At 53.6% G+C, this 20,093-nt stretch overlaps 1 protein-coding gene across 4 annotated transcripts in view; it reads left to right on the top strand.

Annotated features, from left to right (window-relative positions):
• The window catches only part of EPHB2 (EPH receptor B2), a 185,033-nt gene that overhangs the window by 146,551 nt on the left and 18,389 nt on the right, over window positions 1–20,093 (top strand). For all 4 annotated transcript variants that reach the window (XM_041764848.1, XM_041764847.1, XM_041764846.1 and 1 more), the window contains one exon: window positions 12,153–12,277. In XM_041764848.1, coding sequence (XP_041620782.1) covers window positions 12,153–12,277 — 125 coding nt within the window. The remainder of the gene's footprint in view (window positions 1–12,152; window positions 12,278–20,093) is intronic.

The following is a 20,093-nucleotide window of genomic DNA, read 5'->3' as shown; positions in this document are numbered from 1 at the left end:
AGGCGGGCTGTGTGCCTGGGCCCATGTGCACGACGGCCCGGCTGGCAGAGGCAGTCTTTGGCATCACCCGTCCTGAACAGGAGATTGACATGTTAGGAAGTTCCCCTGTTGTCATGTCCTAGTGGGTCATGTCCTAGTGGGCACAAAGGCTCAGCCCTCATCCAGCACCAGGCTGCATGGGAGGCTTCACTCCTCCCAGCTTCAGGGTCCTCGCCTCGAGGATGGGCATTGATCTCTCACTCCAGCTTTGCCGGATGGTGGCTGGATTAGCTATCACGTAGACAGGGCACCCAGCACATAGTAAGTGGATAAGCTATGGCAGCGAGGCTTCAAACGAGATCAGAAGGTGTCTTAGTTTCCTATTGCTGCTATAACAAAATGGCACAAACTTAGCAACTTAGAAGGAGCCACAGCTCCTGTCTCTCAGCCCTATAGGGCAGAGGACTAGTCTGGGATCTCAACAGGCCCAAATCAAGCTGTTGGCAGGGCTGCGTTCCTTCTGACGGCTCCAAGGAATGATCCGTTTCCTAGCTCGTTCAGGTGTCGGCAGAACTAGTGCCATGGGATGGTAGGACTGAGGTACCCCTGTCCTTGGCAGCTGGCAGCTGCCCTTCGCCTGTGAAGCCCTCTTTCCAGTCCTTGCATGTGGCTCCTGCATCTCAGAAGCTGCAATGGGGCGTCAAGCCCTCCTCATGCTCCAGCCCTCTGGTTCTCTGACTCTTTGGCTGGAAAAGCTTCTCCTCCTTTAAGGACTCACTAGATTACATTGGGTCTACCTGGATAATCCAGGATAATCTCCCCATCTCAAGGACCATAACTTTAATCGCATCTGCAAAGCCCCTTTGGCTGTGTAAGGTCACATATTCACAGATTCTGGGATTAGGATGTGGACATCTTTGGGGGCCATTATCCTGCCTATTGCAGAAGGTGATGTAAGCCAAATTAAAGCACATCAGCATTCTCAGGGGCCCTGGAGTGCAAACCTCTTTTCTTATAGAGAGGAAAAAGGAGGCCCGGAGAGGTTCCTGAGCATCCCATCCAAGATGACGCAGCAGGTCGTGGCCCAGCCAGTATCCAACACCCTGGCTAGGTATCACGGCCTCCGTCCATGACACCGCTCCATATGACTTTCTCATGCAAAGACTTTCAACTTTCCAAAGCCCCTTCTGCCGGCGTGTTCTCCTCTGATCCTCCCGCCCTCCTGGGGGGCAGGCATACAGTGGCTCAGTCTCTAGAACTGGCATGAGCATGTACTCACCTACTTCTCTCCCTGGGGGCCAAGAGGATCAGAAGGAGATGGGCCAAGAGAGCCTCTGGTGAGGCCCAGACCTGGAGAAAGGAAGGCAGAGGGAGAGGGAGAGGGCACTTCCCTCCCCAGCCCAAGCCCTCTGCACGTATCGGCCTCTTTGATCACTCCAAGCTTTCTGCAGGGGAGGCACTGCCGGCCTGGAGTGTCAGTTAGGATTGAGTTTGGCTGCATATAACAAGAAGAAAAATAGCAGATAGCTGCTGCCACAGTAATGCTGTTTGACAACCGACCACAATACCAGCAGCATAAAAGTAAGAAGCATTGATCTAGCCCACGAGTCCCCAGATTGGCCGGGTAGATCCTGGGGGGTGTTGAGGGGGGGGTCACACATGCATGTGTTTGCACTCAGCAGATCTTTGGATATTTTCGGGGCTCTATTGCATGTTTGGAGTTGACAGATGTCAGATTGTCAGGATGGTCCTGGGCTGGGACCAGTAGGGCGACAGCTCTGTTCTGCGTATCTCTTCCCCAGCAGGTCAGCCTGGGCAGGTTCTGTGGCAATCACAGGGAAGCAAGACAGCAACGGATATGTGCAAGGGCTTGTTCATGCCTCTGCTGATGCCATGTTTGCTAATATCCCATTGGCCAAAGCAAGTCACATGGCTAACCCGAAAGTGGGGTGGGGGCGGGATTACACAAGTTCTAGGGCAAAGAATGTAGATTCAAGGAGGTGATTAATAATACAACCAGTCTACCATAGTGGCTTAGACAAAATGAAAGCTTATTTTTCCAATAGGTAAAGGATGTCAGAAGATAGGAGTTTGGGCAACTCTGTGGAATCATCAGGTATCCGGGCTCCCCGGCACACAGCTTCTGGTCCTATGGGCCAACGTGGCTATGAGAGCTGCAACCATGACATCCATGTCCCAGGCAGCAGGATGGAAGAAGGAGAGTGAAAAGGCCCTTCCCTTTAAGAGAGACTTCCTAGAAGTCCCAGATATTACATTGGCTTTATATCTCATCGGCAATTGTGCTGTCGCATGGCCACTTGTAGCTACCGGAGAGTTTGGGAAAATGTAGTATTTTATTTGGGCATAATGTGCCTAGCTAAGAACCAAGATTTTGTTAATTTGAGAAAGAAAGAATGGATACTTGGGCAGGCAGTAAGTCGTGTCTGCAACATCCCATTTTACATGTGAGAAAATGGGGCCCAGAGACAAAGTAACTCGCCTGAGGTCACACGGTCGCCAGGGCATGAGAGCTGGGATCTGAACCCTGAGTGCTACGTCTTTTCCCTTCCACCACCACCATCACCACCACCGTTCAAGGGCCTTTGCTGAGCAAAGTAGTAGCCCTTAGCTACTCACGGTGCTGCTTACGGGTCTGAGCACCCCAGGGATGCCCAGCTGGCTCAGTCGGAGGGCGTGCGACTCTTGATCTGGAGGTTGTGAGTTCGAGTCCACGTTGGGTGGAGAGTTTACATGAAGTAAATAAAAAAATAATTTCTCTTAAAAATATTCAAAAGATTCTGAGCAGCCTGGACAGCTACCTATGGCAGATGTCCCCGACCCCTGACTCTGGGCCTGGTACTGTGCTAAGCAATTTATATGCAGGTTTTCATGTAACCTAGAAAGGAGAAACTGAGGCACTGAGGGGTGAGATATGCAGCCTGGGCTACCTGATCCAGATCTTGCCACCTTCCTGGTCCAGATCCTGGGTTAGAACTGGGTCCCATTCAGCAGCCACAGGTAAGATCAAAGGTGTTCGGCATCCTTGTCTGGCAGGTGGACCATTGGGTGTTTCCATAGTACCAAGCCCAGGGCCTGGCCTTAACCTGCTCCGACCATGCACAGGGCTCAGGTCACGTAATCGGGGTGGGGCGGGGGGGGGATAAACCAACCCGGGCCGTAGAGTCAGGCAGGCCTGGGTCCCGATCTCACCTGTGAGCCGAGGTACCTAAGGCAGGAGACTTGACCTGACTCTTGCTTTCCTCATCTGTGAAACAGACGTGATTAACCCCACTCCATATGATTGTGTAGCACCTAGAAGGTGCTGTTAAATCTGAGCTAAATCAAAGGAGCGGATGAACAGCCGCCCTAGACACAATCTTTTCTTGGGTTCAAGGAAAAAGTGTATAGTATCTCCTAGACACAATTTTTGTTGTTTTGGGAGGTTTTTTTCCCCCCAAAATATGTCCCACAAATTGCTACTTCCAAACAACACTAATAACTATTATGCGAAAAGGGGGTTCTGAAGCCAAATGAGACCTTAACTGCCAGGTTAACTGGGTCTCTCCCCTGCAGGACTTCTCAGAGCCTTGGACAAAGAAGTGTGCACTGTGAGTCTTCCAAGCAGGGTTCTAGAGAACTCTGTGTTTCTCTACGTTTCTTGGCCACGGAACTCCTTTTTTTTTCATAGCAAAGTGCCACCTTGACACCAGTTCTCAACTTCTCCTTTTCTTCTGCCCGCAGCACCAATGTCTGCTCCAATCAGAAAGAAACAAGGTCCATTTTTCTGGAAGTTTACTGTATCGCTACAGTCAAAACAGGGACCCCCATTATCAACCAGAAATTCCAGGAGTCTTGTCATGGGGAAAGTGCTCCCGCTACAGGTCCTGGAGAATGCGGGCACAGTTGTCACGGACTGTTGTGGGGCTCTAGGCCTGTTGGTCAGCGGGAGGCTCCAGCCACAGCAGCAGGTCCCATCCCCTAGCGGCCCCGGGTGTGAGGGAGAGTGAATGGTTAGTGCCTATCATACAAGCACACTGCATAAGGTCAGCGACTCAGACAGGTTCCTGAAGGTGCTAGAAAAGGTGAGGGCCTGCCCTTCCTCTCCTTCCTTCCTCTAATAATGTGGATACGTGCTGACTCTGAGCCACACGCTGTCCTGGGCACCGGAGATAATGGATAGAACAAGACAGACGAGGTCCCTGCCCTCGGATGGTGCCAGTAAAGAAAGCTGCTGTGGGATGGCAGGACAGGGTGGGTGGTCAGGGAGGGCTCCCGAGGAGGCCAGGGAGATCTGGGGGATGAGGTGTCCAAGGCAGAAACACCACACGCGCGAGGCCAAGGCCCTGAGAAAGGAATGATGACCTTGGTGTGACTGGCCGGTGTGGACGGCACTTGGGAGTGGAGGTGGCAGGTGCTCGGAGGTGGTGGGTGCCAGGCAGGTGGGCCCAGAGGCCATGTGGAGCATCTGGGCGGCATTCGGGGGGCATTGGGAAGTCACAGCGGGCCATCGACAGCAGTGAAGAGGTCACAGAGGCAGCGGGAGCTGAGACTGGGCCTTGGCGTGGGGGTCCCACACCGCTGAAGCCCAGCGACCTGTCCCTCCCTACTCCTCCAAGCTCCTGGGGTCTTCTGCCCCATGAAAGGGCAAAGGCCGAGCACACTCAGGGTCTCCTTCCTGCCTCGGAGCTCAGGGCTGCGGAGATGAAGCTGAGCCAGGCCCAAACCCACGCCCTCTGGAAGCAGCCAGGGTGCCCGGGCCTCCTGTCTTCCTGCCTGTCCCCGAAGGCCCTAAGACACGTCCCCACTCAACCCCTTCATGCCCTGAGGCGGAAACAGAGGCACAGGCCAAGGCTGCTTCCCCAAGTCTCAGTGAACGATGGGACTGGACACTCCCCCCAGGGCGGGCGGAGGCAGCAGGGCCCCTGACCACCTGCTCCAGCCAAGTGGGCCCTGCCTGGCCGGCCTCCCCCTTCCCCTCTCGGCCACAGGCTTCTTTTGTGCTTGCTCCCCGGGGCTCCATCTCCTTGCAGGGGTCACGGGGCACCACTGACCCCAGCCCCCTGCCGGCCTGCCCGCCTGGTAATTGAAAATACCAGAATTCCCTGAAGACCAACTTACAGGGAAACCTGATACCCCAGGGTGGGCGGTGGGCGGTGGACGGCAGGATGGGAGAGCATCCAGCTGTTCCCCTTTCTCCCATTAATCCCCCGGATTCCAGGAGAAAGGCCAGCCCTCTCGGCCCCCACGGGCCGCCTTGATCAGCTTCCCAGCAAATGCCGCCTCCTTGCCACGCCCAGGGTTACGGGGCTTATGGGATCAGGCCCGGGTTAGCTGCCTGTAACCCAAGCCTGCCAGCTAAGCCCAGCAAGCCCAGACCCCCACGGCTGTGGGGGACCTGCCCCCACCAACAGCTGAGCTCCCCGAGCCGAGGCGGGCCGGGCGGCGGTGGGTGAGGTGAGTCAGTGGGAGCCGGGTGGAGTTCGCTTTGCAGCAATAGGATGGGAGCCGGCCCAGGGTGTCCTCAGAGGCCCTGTGATGTCCACGGGTTTCCAGACCTCCCTGCTCAGCCTGCATTGGCCGCAGCCAAGGGAAGGATGCGTTGGACTTGAATGGGCCCAGGGTTCAAATCCCAGCTCCACTGCCTGCTAACTGTGTGGCTCTGGGCGAGTTACTTCATACCTGAGTGCCTCCATTTCCTCGTCTATAAAATGGGTATGATAATAATAATACCAGCCTCAAAAAAAAAAAATAATAATAATACCAGCCTCATAGGGTTCAGATGAGTGTCAAAGGAGTTCACTACGTAAAGCATCTGGAAAAGCACCTGGCACAGAGTGAACGAGTAAGTGTTAGGTGTTCACCTTCCTTTTGTTTTCCCGCTGGGCATCGTGCGGCATACAGGCGCTGTCAAGATGACAAGCTTTTTATTTGAGGAGCAAGTTGCCACTCCTGGGCGGCCTCAGCCCTGCACCTCCCCTCCCACCGCTTGTACCCCTGCTTCAAGGCTCCAGAAGATGAGAGGGGTGGTGTCTGCAGAAGCCAGGCTGCGACATGCAGTGTGATGGGTGGAAAATACATTCGACTAAGATCCAGCTGGTCTAGGCTCTTAGGCCCACCCCTACCTGCTGTGTGACCTGGGACAAGTCACCTTCCTTCGCTGGTCCCGAATCCACTCCTCCTCAAAGTGTGGTCCACAAACCAGCAACATCAACATGACCTGGGAGCCTGTTAGAACTGCCAATCCTCGGGTGCCTGGGTGGCTCAGTGGTTGAGCATCTGTCTTCGGCTCAGGGCATGACCCCAGGGTCCTGGGATCGAGTCCCTTGGGGAACCCGCTTCTCCCTCTGCCTGTGTCTCTGCCTCTCTCTGTGTGTCTCTCATGAATAGATAGATAAAATCTTCAAAACAAACAAACAAACAAAACTGCAGATCCTCAGGCCCTACCCCAGATCTGTTGAATCAGAATCTTAGGAAGGGGGCGGGGGGGGGGGGGCGTGCCCAGCACCATGAGTTTTAATAAAATCTCCTGATTTATCTCCTTATGCCTCTTCAAGTTTGAAAAGGGCAGTAATCTTTAGGGGCGCTTTCTACCACTTTTCTTCACTGTTGGGAGGTGAAATCACAAGGAGTGAAGTAAAGGGAAAGGCGTCGGCCCTTCTTAGGCCTGGATCGCCGTGGCTGAGTCCTGACTCAAGAGCTCCAGCCTGGAGCAGACACTTGTTGTGTGAAGCAAATATGCTTTCTCCCATTAACCCCAAGCCCCTGGAAGATAGGGACCTGAGAGGTTCCTCTCTTGAGCCCCAGAACCCAGCATCATGCTGGCCTTATAGCAACTCTGTGAATTAAAATATTTTTCAGGGATCCCTGGGTGGCGCAGCGGTTTGGCGCCTGCCTTTGGCCCATGGCGTGATCCTGGAGACCCAGGATCAAATCCCGCATCGGGCTCCCGGTGCATGGAGCCTGCTTCTCCCTCTGCCTCTCTCTCTCTCTCTGTGTGACTATCATAAGTAAATAAAAATTAAAAAAAAAATTCTAAATATTTTTCAGCTTTGTTGAGGTGTTATTGATTTATAACATGAAAGTTTAAGGTATATGAGGTGGTGTCTTAATAAAAGTATACATTGCAAAATGATCACCACAGTAAGATTAGTTCACACCTCCATCCGCTCATATATTACGACTCTATGTCGTGTGGTTATAATATTTAAGATCTAGTCTCTTAAACAACTTACAATTATACGATATGGCATTGTTTCTTATAGTCACCATGCTGTACATTAGCTCCTAGAACCTATTCCTCTTATAGCTAGGAGTTTGAATCCTTAGACCAACATCTCTTCCTTTCCCCCAGCCCACAGCCCCTGACACCATTCTACTCTCTTGAAATGTCCTTTAAAAAAAAAATTATTTATTTATTCTAGAGAGAATGCAAGAGTGGGAGGAAGGGCAGAGGGAGAGAGTCTCAAGCAGACTCCAGCGTGGAGCTGGATGCGGGGCCCAATGCCACAACCCTGAGATCATGACCTGAGCTGAAACTAAGATTCTGATGCTCAAACGACTGAGCAATCCAGGTGTCCACCCCCTGCCTCTTGAAATGTTGCTTTGTTTTGGTTTTGCCTTTTTTTTTTTTTTAAGTAAATTCTACACCTGATGTGGGACTCAAACACACAACCTCAGGATCAAGACTCGCATGCTCCACCAACTGAGCCAGCCAGGCACCCCTTAAATGTTTTTAGTAAGATCTCCCTCCTGATGGTACCTGGCACCATGGTCAAACTTCTTTTTTTTTTTTTAAGATTTTATTTATTTATTCATGAGAGACAGAGAGAGAGAGAGAGAGGCAGAGACCCAGGCAGAGGGAGAAGCAGGCTCCACGCAGGGAGCCCAATGTGGGACTCGATCCCGGGTCTCCAGGATCACACCCTGGGCTGAAGGTGGCGCTAAACCGCTGAGCCACCCGGGCTGCCCCATGGTCAAACATCTGCACGCATTTCTCCGTTCATGCTCATGACATCCTGGCCAGGAAGGGTCTGCATTTGACAGGTGAGGAACAGAGGCTCAGAGAGGTTGAGAGAACTTGCTGAAAGCCACAGCACTGGGGCGTGGGGGCAGGTTTGCATCAAGTCTGATTCCACCCTCTGACTGCTGACCACTAAGCAGGACTGCCTTTCTGGGGCTGGTTGAAATCTTCTCCCCTGAGGGTTCAGTTCCCTGCAGAAAGCACCAGGTGACTGGGTTCACATGGTTGTGGCTTGGTGGCAATACCGCTCCCCATGCTTATGGGCGCAGCGTGTGTCCAATGCTCCACAGATACGCCAGACCCGCGATGATAGCGCGCACTGTCAGGGGAAGCGGCCTACAGCAGGCGGGAGAGAAGGGTGGACAGCCGGGCCTCACAGAGGAGCCAGGGCCTCAGCAGTGCAGAACAGAGGGCTCAGCTCTGCACAAAGGCAGAGGAAGAGATGGGTCTGGGCTGGAGAAGGGGTCAGAGAATGAGGGGACTGTGGCAGGGACTGCTCTGAGGGGCAGCAGGGGAGCATAGTGGGGCAGGATAACTCGGCTCCAGCCCCAGCTCAAGCGCCTCACTAGCTGTGTGACCTTGGGAAAGTCACCATGCTTCTCTGAGCCTCAATCTCTTCCTCTGCAAATTGCGGATATTAACCCCCATCCCACATTGTTGTTGAGAGAACCGAAAGGTGACACGGGCCAGCCGCTCAGGGCACAGTGGCAAATACCCAGTGACACCAGTGAATGCCCCCAGCACTGACCATATGCCAGGTGCTGCACTGAGCACTGCACATGATTTCACACGTCCGCTCCTCCCAACAGCCCTCAGGGGCACGTTACCCTCAGGCTCATTTTACAGATGAGGAAACTGAGTCACCGAGCACTCGGACTGTCCCTCCACTGGACTCTAGCAGTCAACCTAGTTCATCTCCGGTGAGCGTCTTTCTGGAGCCAAGCTGACGGCACAGTCGCCAGCACTGTGCTAGTAAAGAGCCCAAGCTGCCAGGTTCAAGTCCAACTCAGCACTGCCTTGCTGTGTGACCCTTGAGCAGGTTACAGAACAGCTGCAAGCCTCAGTTTCCCCATGATGAGCTGGGGATGTGAATAGCCGCCAGCTCATGGAGCAGTTCTGAGAATCCTCTGTTCCACCTATGTTAACAGGCATAAAGAGCCTAGAACAGTGCTGCGCACAAAGTTAAGGGCTCAGTAGGTATTAGGTTCATGGCTTTATCATTGCTACCATTATAAATGTATGCACTGCCCTAAAAGTCCTTCAAGTGACTTCCTGAAGCCTGAGAAACATCACTTCCCATCCAGGCATCTGGTGAGAGTGTGTTGCTTTGTGCTGCCACTTACTCTCTGTATAGCTTCAGGGAAGATACTGCTTGATACTCAGCTTCCCCATCTGCAAGATGGGCCGGAGGAGGTCTGCTTTCGAGGCAGTGGTGGGGATTCAATGGGTTAACCCATGACCAGGGCCTAGCACGGTGCCCAGCATGTAGTAGGTGCCCAATAAACGATGGTTAGCGGGGCCCCTTCGCTCACGTTGGGGTCTCTTGACTCTCTGGGAGGAAATAAGGAAGACAGAGTCCCCCTGTTGGACTGAGGAGGAACCTGCAGGGCGCGGGGACCTGATCTTCCCAAGAAGCAGGGCCGGGAGCCAAGCCGAGAGCCAAGCAGCACCCCCTCGGGTGCAGAAGAAGCAGAGGTTGTCAGGGATGCTGGGACCACGGTCTAAGTCCTTCCTGCAAGCGCGGCCAGCCTGTCTCGGGTATCTCGGGTCAGTTCCCATGGACCTGCTCAGGCTCATGCTGGCCTCTGGGCCAATCCAACTCCAGGCGAGGGGCTGCCCGGAAAGGACAAGCAGGGGGCATTCGAGCTGAAGACCTCAGGGACCTTCCAGCCTGCCTGTGGTACAGAGGAGGAAGCAGGTCCAGGGGTGGGGGACAGCTTGCCTAAGGTCACTCGACCGAGTGACCAGTGAACAGCAGGCCAGAGCGCAGAGCCTGGGTCTTCGAAGCAACACAATGGGAACAGCAGGGAACAGGTGAGCCATTGCCAAGCTTCAAGCCCCGATGAGCTCCTACCGGCCCCTGCTCCACACTCACATTCATGCAGAGCACCTGGGAAGCAAGATTTGGATGAGGATGAGGAGGGTCAGTCTCAGGCTCCAGACACCCCAGTGTGGGCTGAGATGGGGCATCTGCTTGTCACAGACTTGCCCAGGAGCCAAGAGAGACCATAAGAGGTGCTCCCGTCCCCCTGGGGAGTCCTCAGCCCCTCCTGAGAACGGGAAAACCTCAGGCCCAGAGAGGCAAGGAGGCGCACTCCAGTCACACGGTAGGGAGGGACCACATCAGGAGTCCACCCCGCCCCATCCCACTCACAGGGCGAGCACTGCCACGGCAGACCCAAGTTCAAATCCCAGCTCCCCTACGGGGGACGTGGGGGCTGTGTGATGTCAGGAAGCCCCTGGTCACTCTGAGCTTCGGCGTCTTCACCCGTCGGCGGCGGAGCCAGTACTGCCCCCTCACCAACGGTCAGCTCAGGAAACAGATGCGGAGGGCCCAGGGCTGTGGGTGACACATAGTAGGTGCTTTGCACAGGTTTGTTCTATTTGAGGAGGAGGCGAGAAACACAGGCCCGGGTGAATTATGAAATAAGGAATCCAGGAAAGGGCAGCTCCCAGCCCCTTCTGAGCCCCCAGACCTCAGCTTCCACATCCGTAAGACGAAGGGACGGGACTAAATTATTTCTGAGTCCTCCTAGCACTGAACAAGCTGCCCCTGACTTCCTGTCTCCTTCATTTACCCTCTGTGAGGGCACTAGCAGCAGAAGGGGGAGGGATGGAGGGTGGGATTTTATTGAGGTGGAATTCAGATACGATTAACCATTTTAATGTGTAACAACAATTCAGTGGCATTTAGTGCATTCACAGTGCGGTGCGACCACACCCCTGTCTAGACCCAGAACATTCTCCCTCCCTGCCCTCAGCCCTGGCAACCACCAACTGCTTGCTGTCTGTGGATTTACCTATTCTGAATATTTCATATAAATGGACTCATAAAATGTATGACCTCTGTGTCTGTCTTTCACTTTGCATGTTTTTCAAATTCATCTACGCTGTAGCCTGTGTGAGCCCTTGATTTACTTTTATGGCTGAATAATATGGGATGGAACGTGTATACCATAATGGGTGTATCCATTCATCCGTTGATGGGCACCTTGGTGGTTCCCGCCTTTTGGGCCTGGTGAAGAGTGCTGCTGGAAACGTTTGTGTACGAGTATTTGCTTGGGTACCTGGTTTCAGTTCTTTGGGTTATGAAATCAGGAGTGCGAGTGCTGTGTCATGTGGTAACTCTATGTTTAACTCTTTAAGGAACTGCCAAGCTGTTTTTCCACAGGGAGCTATGGGTTTATTTTTAGGAATGTATTTCTGGTGGTCGTGTTTATTCAGTGCTATACCCGTGGCGCACAGTAGGCACTGGATGCATATTTGCTGAAGTGACAAGCCAATCTCCCTGCCTCCCCGCGCCCCTCTCCCAGAGCCCCATCGCGCCCCTCTCCCAGAGCCCCATCTGGCATCATGTCTTGGGTCTGGAGGTTCCTTAGTCTGGGAGGCTGTGAGCTCTGAGAGAGAATGGACCACTTTCATCTAGCTGCTTGGGGCCGGGCATCTGGAGAAGGGTCCAGTGCATCTGTCTCTCCCCTGGTGTGACTTGAGCTCCCCAGGGATGGCCAGAGTTGTCTGTTTCTAAAATCTGAAGGTGCGGGCAGCCCAGGTGGCTCAGCGGTTTGGCACCTGCCTTCAGCCCAGAGCATGATCCTGGAGACCCGGGATCAAGTCCCACATCGGGCTCCCTGCATGGAGCCTGCCTCTCCCTCTGCCTGTGTCTCTGCCTCTCTCTCTGTGTCTCTCATAAATAAATAAAATCTTTTAAAAATAATAATAATATAAAATAAAATAAAATCTGAAGGTGCTTCATGAAAGCAGAGCCCATGGTCCTGCACAAGACCCTCTGCCCCCCTCCAGCAGCCCCTTGGGCAGGCTGTGTGGCCTCAGCCAGATGCCTTCTCCTCTCTGATCCTACACTCTGTCCGTCTGGGTACCTCTAAAGTTGAGGCCAGAGGCTGCCCTGACCCCTGACCTCTGACCTCTCTTCCAGCTCCGTCGGCCGTGTCCATCATGCACCAGGTGAGCCGCACAGTGGACAGCATCACCCTGTCATGGTCCCAGCCCGACCAGCCCAACGGTGTCATCCTGGACTACGAGCTGCAGTACTATGAGAAGGTACCCCTGCTCCTGGGCACCCTCCCCACCTGCACCTCCCTGGGGCCTGGGGTTCCATCATCCCTTGAGACCTAACCCCGTGGTGCAGCAGAGAGAGAGCACTGGCCTCAGAGTCAGGCTGCCAGGCTCAGTTCTGACTCCGGTCCTCCCTGGCTGTGAGACCTCAAGCAGGTGCCTTGACCTCTCTGGGTCTGGGGCATCAGGCCAGCAATCTCAGGAAAAGGTGACAGTCACAGTCCTTTCCTCCCCAACACCCTTCCTCATGACTTCAGTGGGCCCGATGTTCTGAAAGAACTGGTTTCCCAAAAAGCTTCACCCATTCTGAAGCAGAGAGGTAAAGTCGCTCAAGAGGGATTCTGTACAGGGTGAGCGGAGAGCTCCTTCCTTCCCGGTGTCGCTCTGATTCCAGCTAAAACACTTGTTTTCATTTGCCTGGGCGCCGTTTGTTTGCAGAGAGAGTGGTTTCTCTTTGAGCTTTTAGATCAGACCCTTGTCACTCCCTTGGGGCCCTGGAGGACCCAGGCACCCGGGCTTGGAAGCCACTGAAGTCGTAGAGAAGCACTGGGCTAGGAGTGAGAGACTGTAGGTTCGGATCCCAGCTCCATCCGTACCCGGCCATGTGACCTTGGACAGGCATCTTACCTCTCGGAGCCTCAGTTTCCTCCTGTGTCAAGTCCAAAGGAGATTGCCTCTCCTGACTGGGGGCTGCGCGGGTCAAGGAGAAAAGGCAGGGACGGTGCCCAGCATCACTCCCGGTCCTAGCAGAGTATGCTTTCCCATCCTCCCTTCCGCCCTGCCTGCTGCATGGTGGGCAAGAGCTACACGATGTGAGGCCAGGTGAGGCCAGCACATCTGAACATGGGACCTGCCTGGGGTAGGGACTAGGGGGTGGATAGAGGAGCTGGACATCAGAGGCCCAGGAAACTCCCTCTTTCTTGACTGAAGAATTTTCTTACCTGTGTCTCAAGGCACCAAACAGCCAAAGAGGCTGTAATGGCCCCTGGGAAAGGTGTCATGGGGAATCTCATTTAGACTAAGGTGTGAATGACTATAAGAAGTGCTTTGGTTGAGGGTTGAGAACTGGAAATGGATAGAAAAGCTCTCCCTCACGGCTGGGAGGAGGAGAGATGGAAGTAGTTCCAGCCACCCCTGCTGGAGCCCTGCCTTCTGAGCCCAGCCCCTCCCTTCCACTCTCTGAACTGCCAGCTCAGCCCAACTCTGGTGAGTCTCGGGGGGCCGTCAACTCCTATCCAGCCTCACCCAGTGGGCTTATGATTGCTTGTTTCCTTGCTCATCCCTTGCTGTAGGCAGTGCTGTCTCAGAGGCCAGGGCCATCCACCATCTTCTCCCCAGCACCCTGGGCCCGGCACCAGAGACACTTGACAATACTGGTTGAATGAATAAAGGAATTGATCCCTTCCTGTGGCCTGTCCCTCCAGGGTGGAGACCTTGCCTTACCTCTGCTCTTTCCCCAGCCTGGCACACAGTAGGTGCTCAAGAGGTGCTGTTGGATGGCCTGAGCCGAGGATGGCGTGAGGGAAGCAGCTCCACCCCTCCTGGGCCCTCGAGGGCCTTAAAGGAGCCTAGGCGTCCTGTAGCCTGAGCCAGACCAGCTGTTCCCAGCCCCAGGAGGCCCCAGGCCCTGCAGGAGCCAGCATCTCCACCCCCTCTAGCGGGGACAGCTTAGTGACTTAGAATTCAAAAAAGACAAAAAAAAAAAAAAAACTAATTAAGCAGCTTTATGATTAAATGAAACTGAACATGTTTGTCCTCGAAGACTAGAGCGGAAATGAGGAATCCCGGCGCGGGTCCTGCCTACGACCCATTTCCTACCAAGCTGGGAGGAGCCAGGGAGGCTGATGGAGGTGTGAACCAGGAGGCAGCTCTGCCCTACTTTCAGCTGCTGCCCGGCATCCCCGGGCCCCCGGCGAGGTGGCAGGACCAGCAGCCCCTGCAGCGGGCGCGGCCACCACCTGTGCATGTTTCATGAGCGCACACCGTGTGCCAAGGGCACTGCCTCCATCATCTCATTCCGACTCACGGCGGTGCCTTTCACCCGGTTGGATGGGAGGGGGAAGTGAGGCACAGAGAGGTTGTGTGGCTTGTCCAAGAGCACCCAGCTGCTAAGTGGCAGAGCAAGGATCTGGGCCTGTGCTCTCACTCTTCACCTGGCTCTACGGCTACTGGCTTTCTCTCAGGGATGCTTCTGGGATGACTGTTAACAGGTGGATCAAGGGAGACTCTGAAGAAGGATCTTAGGTGCAAATGGCAAGAGAGGGATAGGCCTGAGGTAGGGCTGTGATGAGACATGGCCCTACTCTCTCTGCCCCTCCTCCCAGGGCCTGGGGTGCCATGGGGGGCAGCTTGGCATCTGCCGGTGGAAGATGGACACTGCTTCATTCAATATCCACTGTCACCAACTCCGGGCTGGGCCCTGGGATAGGCACTGGGAGTGCTGAGATTAGCCAGACATCCCCAGGCCTCACGGCCTTCACAGGCCAGGGCAAAAGACAGATCCAGACACAAATTAGCATGAGACAAGTTGTGACCTGGTCACAGAAGGGCCAGCAAAGATCCTTAGGGGCACCGAGGAGGGACCCATGATCTGCATATAAGTGAAGGGAAGTCTTCACTCCAGTGACATTTGAGCTGAGCCTTGAAAGATGCTAGGAGTTCACCAGACAAATGATGAGAGCAGTCATCCCAGACAGCAGGAACGGCACATGCAAAGGTCCTGGGGCAGGAGAAGGCAAGTGTGGAGGAGCAATATGAACAAGAGCGAGACTAGTAGAGAAAGAGTTAGAGAGGGAGGCAGGGCTGGGATGTGGTGGGCCTTCTACGCCTTTGGAGTCTGGATTCAATTTAAAGTACTACGGGAAATCATTGGAAGGTTCTGGAATGATGTGATCTGACTTGGATTATGTTAAAGATCCCCGAAGCTTGCTGTGTGGAGAATAGACTATAAGAGGGACCTGGGGGCACAGACCCTTCAGAGGGCTCTCACGGGACCCCAAGTGAGAAGCGACGGTGGCATGGAGTAGGGGCTGGCAGCAGAGATGGTGAGAAGCCGACAGACTCAGACAGTATTTTGAAACTCAGGGGACCAGGGAAGCATGAAGGACAACTCCCAGTGGATGGTGGTGCCTTTTCCTGGGGCCAGTGTGGGTTGGTGATATGGAGACACAGGTGCGGTGCCTGCCAGGGGTGAAAAGGTAGGGCCAAGAACAGAAAGGAGGATGTGCAGAGATAAAAGGGACACGGATGGACTGAATCAGGAGGACGGCAGACCTAAGGGGAGAAAGAAAAAGGAGTTGATGGCAAGGGTCGGAGGAGACGCCAGCGCAGGGGTCAGGGCAGTCTCGGTCCCCGACCTCTCAGGCTTCCAGGTCAGCCTGGCCGACCCATCGGGGAGGGACGGCCAGAACGCGAGCTGGATTTCTGACACGGGCTCTTCCCCGACACCTCGGAACCCTCCCGGGGCCTGCCATGGATTTCTTTAATGAACGCTGCACATCCTCCCAGGTGGGGAAGTTGGGCAGCCAGCCCTGCGGTCCCGAGTGGGCCCTGCCCCCACTATCTTTCCCACTCCTCCTTTCCTTCTTTAGAAAGGGCTCTTTTTGGAGCGAGCTCTCCGCTTGGCCTTTCCCCAGCTCCACTGGGGATTTCCCAGCCTGCCCGGAGCCCGGAGCTAAAAACCACTTTGCTGGAAGGCTTCTGGATGCCGCTGACGAATGGTGTTGGCCAGACCCACGCTGGCTCTTTCCATCGGCTCCAGCGTCCTGGGGGAGGTGGCCTCCTTTGGCAGCTGCCCCAAAGCACGCAGGTTCGTGCTCCCTTTGGCTCCCCCAGCGCTCCAGGAGAAGATTTATTCGTGGGGCCACCTATGGCAGATGGGCCCCTGTAGGCCTCATCGATTTGTGTTTATGCAACAGGAATTTCTACTTGGCAGAGTGGAGGGGAAAGAGGGCTGGGGGCGTGGGAGATGAGCTGCAAGAGTCCGGGCTGCGTAGGTTGTTGTCCTGGGCACGTGGAGCAGTGTGGACGGTTGTCCAGTGCGGACGTGGAGAGGGTCGTTCTCTCCCTCATTCCCTTTTATACTCACTCATCCACTTCATGAATGTCGGAGAAGGCTTACCCTGTCACGGTGTTGATAACAATGACAGCGATAACCAGTATTTATTATGTCCTTATGTGTCCTGGAGACTATGCTACAAGCTATACCTATTTTTTTCCTATGGAATCTCCACACTCACTCTATGTGGCATATGGTGGTGTTATCCCACTTTACAGATGAGAAGATCGAGGCTCATAGGGCTTAAGAAATGCACCCAGCGCCTCACTGGCCCGTTGGTCTCCGGGAAAAGGATCCAAACTAAGGACTAGTGGATTTTTTCCTCTTTTTTTTTTTAAAAAGATTTTATTTACTTTTACATTTATTTATTTATTTAGAGAGGGCACATGAAGTGGGGGAGATGGGAGGGGCAGAGGGAGAGAGAATCTCCAGCAGAATCTGATGTGGGGCTTGACCTCACGACCCTGAGATCACCACCTGAGCCAAAATCAAGAGCCCGACGCTTAACTGACCAAGTCACCCAGGCGCCCCAGGACTAGTGGATTTCACACTAAACTTCTTTCCCTGACCTGTCGATGCTTAGTCCTTATTCAGATAAAAGTACTCCAGCCACGGGAGAGAAAGGAGGGGAACTGATGACTCTAGAGCAGCCCCTTTGTGCCAGACATTACCTGATCACGACAACTGTGAGAGGCTGGCATTTAACTGTTCCTTTTCTGGAGTAGAAAACAGGGGCCCAGGAGAGAGAAGGGTGTTTCCCAAGGTCCCAGTGCAGGTTAGGGGAAGAATGGGCATTGGCATGACTTCCTTTAAAAAAAAAAAAAGATTTTATTGTATTTATTCATGAGAGACACAGAGACACAGGCAGAGGGAGAAGCAGGCTCCCCACGGGGAGCCCAATGCGGGACTCGATCCCAGGACCCCAGGATCACGACCTGAGCCAAAGGCAGACACTCAACCACTGAGCCATCCAGCTGCTTCCAATCCCCTGCTCTGTCCTGTTCCCTGTTTTAGAGAAGCGATTCCTCATTCTCCTGAGGCACCTATGCCCCTGGCGGCTACCCCCATCTCCATCCTATAATCAGGAACTGAAAACTTCCACCCTCTGTAAGTGGAATCAACCAGAGCAGATTCCATGTTGCCTGGGGGCACCTAGTGGACAATCTTGGCACTGCAACCCACGTTCGTGGATTTATTTCATTATTATTATTTTTTAAGATTTTATTTATTTATTCATGAGAGACAGAGAGAGAGGAGCAGAGACCTAGGCAGAGGGAGAAGTAGGCTCCATGCGGGGAGCCCGACGTGGGACTTGATCCCTGGGACTCCAGGATCACGCCCTGGAAGGAAGGCAAGCGCTAAACTGCTGAGCCACCCAGGCGTCCCGTGTTATTATTATTATTTTTTAATTTGTCTACAACGTTCCTTCATTTGTTAGTGGCAGTAGTTAGTGAGCACCTACTGTGTGCTGATCCTGGGGGTCCCCGAGGTGAATGAGACAAGGTCTCTGCCCTCGGGAAACCCACAGTCCTTGGAGAACACACATGCATATCAGAACAACAGATGGGAGAGGAGACAATGAACCTGCAACTCTTCCTGGGACATCTGAGAAGTCTCCCCAGCAAAAGTGGTACTTGTTCTGAGTCTTGATGAATAAGGAACTGCCAGGCAGATGGGGAAAGGGTATTTCAGATAGGGGAAGCAGCACTTGTAAAGCCTCAGAGTGTCCGGGGAAGGTAGGGTTGCCAAATAAAATATAGGACACCAGTTACATTTAAATTTTTTTAAATAATTTTTAGTATAATTATGGTTTAAATATTGCATGGGGAAAACTTATACAAAAAAAAATTATTCGTTGTTTATCTGAAATTCAGATTTAACTGAGCATCCTGTATTTTTATTTGCGAAGTCTGGCAGCCCTACCAAGAAAGGAAGGGGTAGCATTTGGAGGACCTGGGGATGTGACAGGCAATACTGGCAAAGGACAAGTCAGGAAGGGTCTGGAATGCCAAGCTAAGGAGTACAGCCTTTACCCTGTGGGAATCAGGGCAGGTCTCCGTGTGCACACCCCTGTGCTTGGTACAGGGGAACAAAACCCAGCCGCTTCCTTCAGGAGTTTACAGTCAAGGCTGTGCGATCATCCTGTGCCCAGGATGAGGGAACATGGAAGAAACCCTCCTAGGGCATCCACAGCATGTGCTCCAGGGCTCAGAGGAGGGGAGGCACTTCTGGCTAAGAAGGCAAGCAGGCTACCTGGAGGAGGGGGCAGATGAACTGGCTTGCTCAGGAAACGAGACTCTTTGTGCTGCTGCCCCCTGGGAGATGTGAGGGGTCGAGGGGAGGAGGCCCTCATGGGTCAGCCTCCATATCCCATGTTCTTTCTCACCTCCTTGCCTTTGCACCTGGTGCTCCTTACCAAGCATGCCCTTTTTGACCCGGGTGACTTCGGTTTGTTCTTCAAAACCCCATTGCATCACGTCACTCTGCAGAGAGCTTTGCTTGACTTCACTGGATGGCCCCTTCCTACCCAGGCGAGGTCACGTGCCCCCAGCACACTGTACGCATCCTACTGGCATCAGCGCTTTTTTCCTATTAGTTCATTTTCCCCTCCCAACAACCCCTTGAGGTGGTAGCGACTATGATCCCCATTTTACAGATGATGAAAAGGAGGCAAAGAGAAGTTAAGAAACCAGCCCAAGGGGGAGCCTGGGTGACTCAGTAGTTGAGCGTCTGCCTTCGGCTCAGTTCATGATCCCGGGGGTTCCAGGATCGAGTCCCAATCGGGCTCCCGGCAGGGAGCCTGCTTCTCCCTCTGCCTGCGTCTCTGCCTCTCTCTGTGTGTCTCCCATGAATAAATAAATAAAATCTTTAAAAAAAAAAAAAGAAGAAGAAGAAGAAGGAAAAGGAAAAGGAAAAGGAAAGGAAACCTGCCCAAGGTCACAGAGGTAATAAGTAGGAGAGTCCGGCCTTGAACCCAGAAAGTCTGGCTCCAGTTTGTGATGTTAACCTCTATGCTATGACGCCTGTAATGACATTGCACGCACTGAATTTAATTGTCTCAAGAGAGTTTTCAAAGGCTCTGTGGACCGCCCGTGCACGTGACTGGCATGTACCATCAGGTGTGCCTGTTTCTGCACAAACGTTCTTAGCTTTCATCAGCCTCTCTGAGGGGTTGAGGTCTCCACACTGTTTGTTTTTCTGAACTGAGCTCTCTGAATCCAGCGCCCGTGCCTTCGTCCCTTGGAGTCCCCAGGGCCTAGTGCACAGGGGGTGTTTGGAGAAGGTTTGTGGGGTAGCTGACAGATGCCTGAACAGGCTTCATCTAGACTGGCAGGCACCTGCATCCAGCTCAGCCGCATCTCCGTTCCCATCTTGTCCCGTACTCCTTGGGTCACCCTGGGCAGTACTCCGGTCATAAGTGGCATTCTGCAGCTCTCTGCAGGGAACATTAGTTCCTGGGTACTCAACCCTTGGGCATTAGAGGTAGGTCCCTGTAGGTGCCTGGTTTTGAGTCCCAAGGAAGCCACCAGCTAATACATGAACTTGAGCATCATTTTCCCCATCTGGGCCTTAATTCTTGCCTCTCTCAAGTGTGCTATGGCTGAACGGGGGGCCCTTCCACACAACCTATCAAGGCATGGAGCAGGGACGAGGATGCAGGAGTGGGTAAGGTAGGCCTTCTTCTTGGCTGTCTCCAAGAACTCACAGCCCAGACGTCAGGATCTGCACACAATGGCCACTCAG

This window comes from Vulpes lagopus, chromosome 8 (assembly GCF_018345385.1).
Source record: "Vulpes lagopus strain Blue_001 chromosome 8, ASM1834538v1, whole genome shotgun sequence".
NCBI lineage: Eukaryota > Metazoa > Chordata > Mammalia > Carnivora > Canidae > Vulpes > Vulpes lagopus.
The sequence above is the reverse complement of the archived record's forward strand: the minus strand, read 5'-3'. Positions and strand labels throughout refer to the sequence as shown.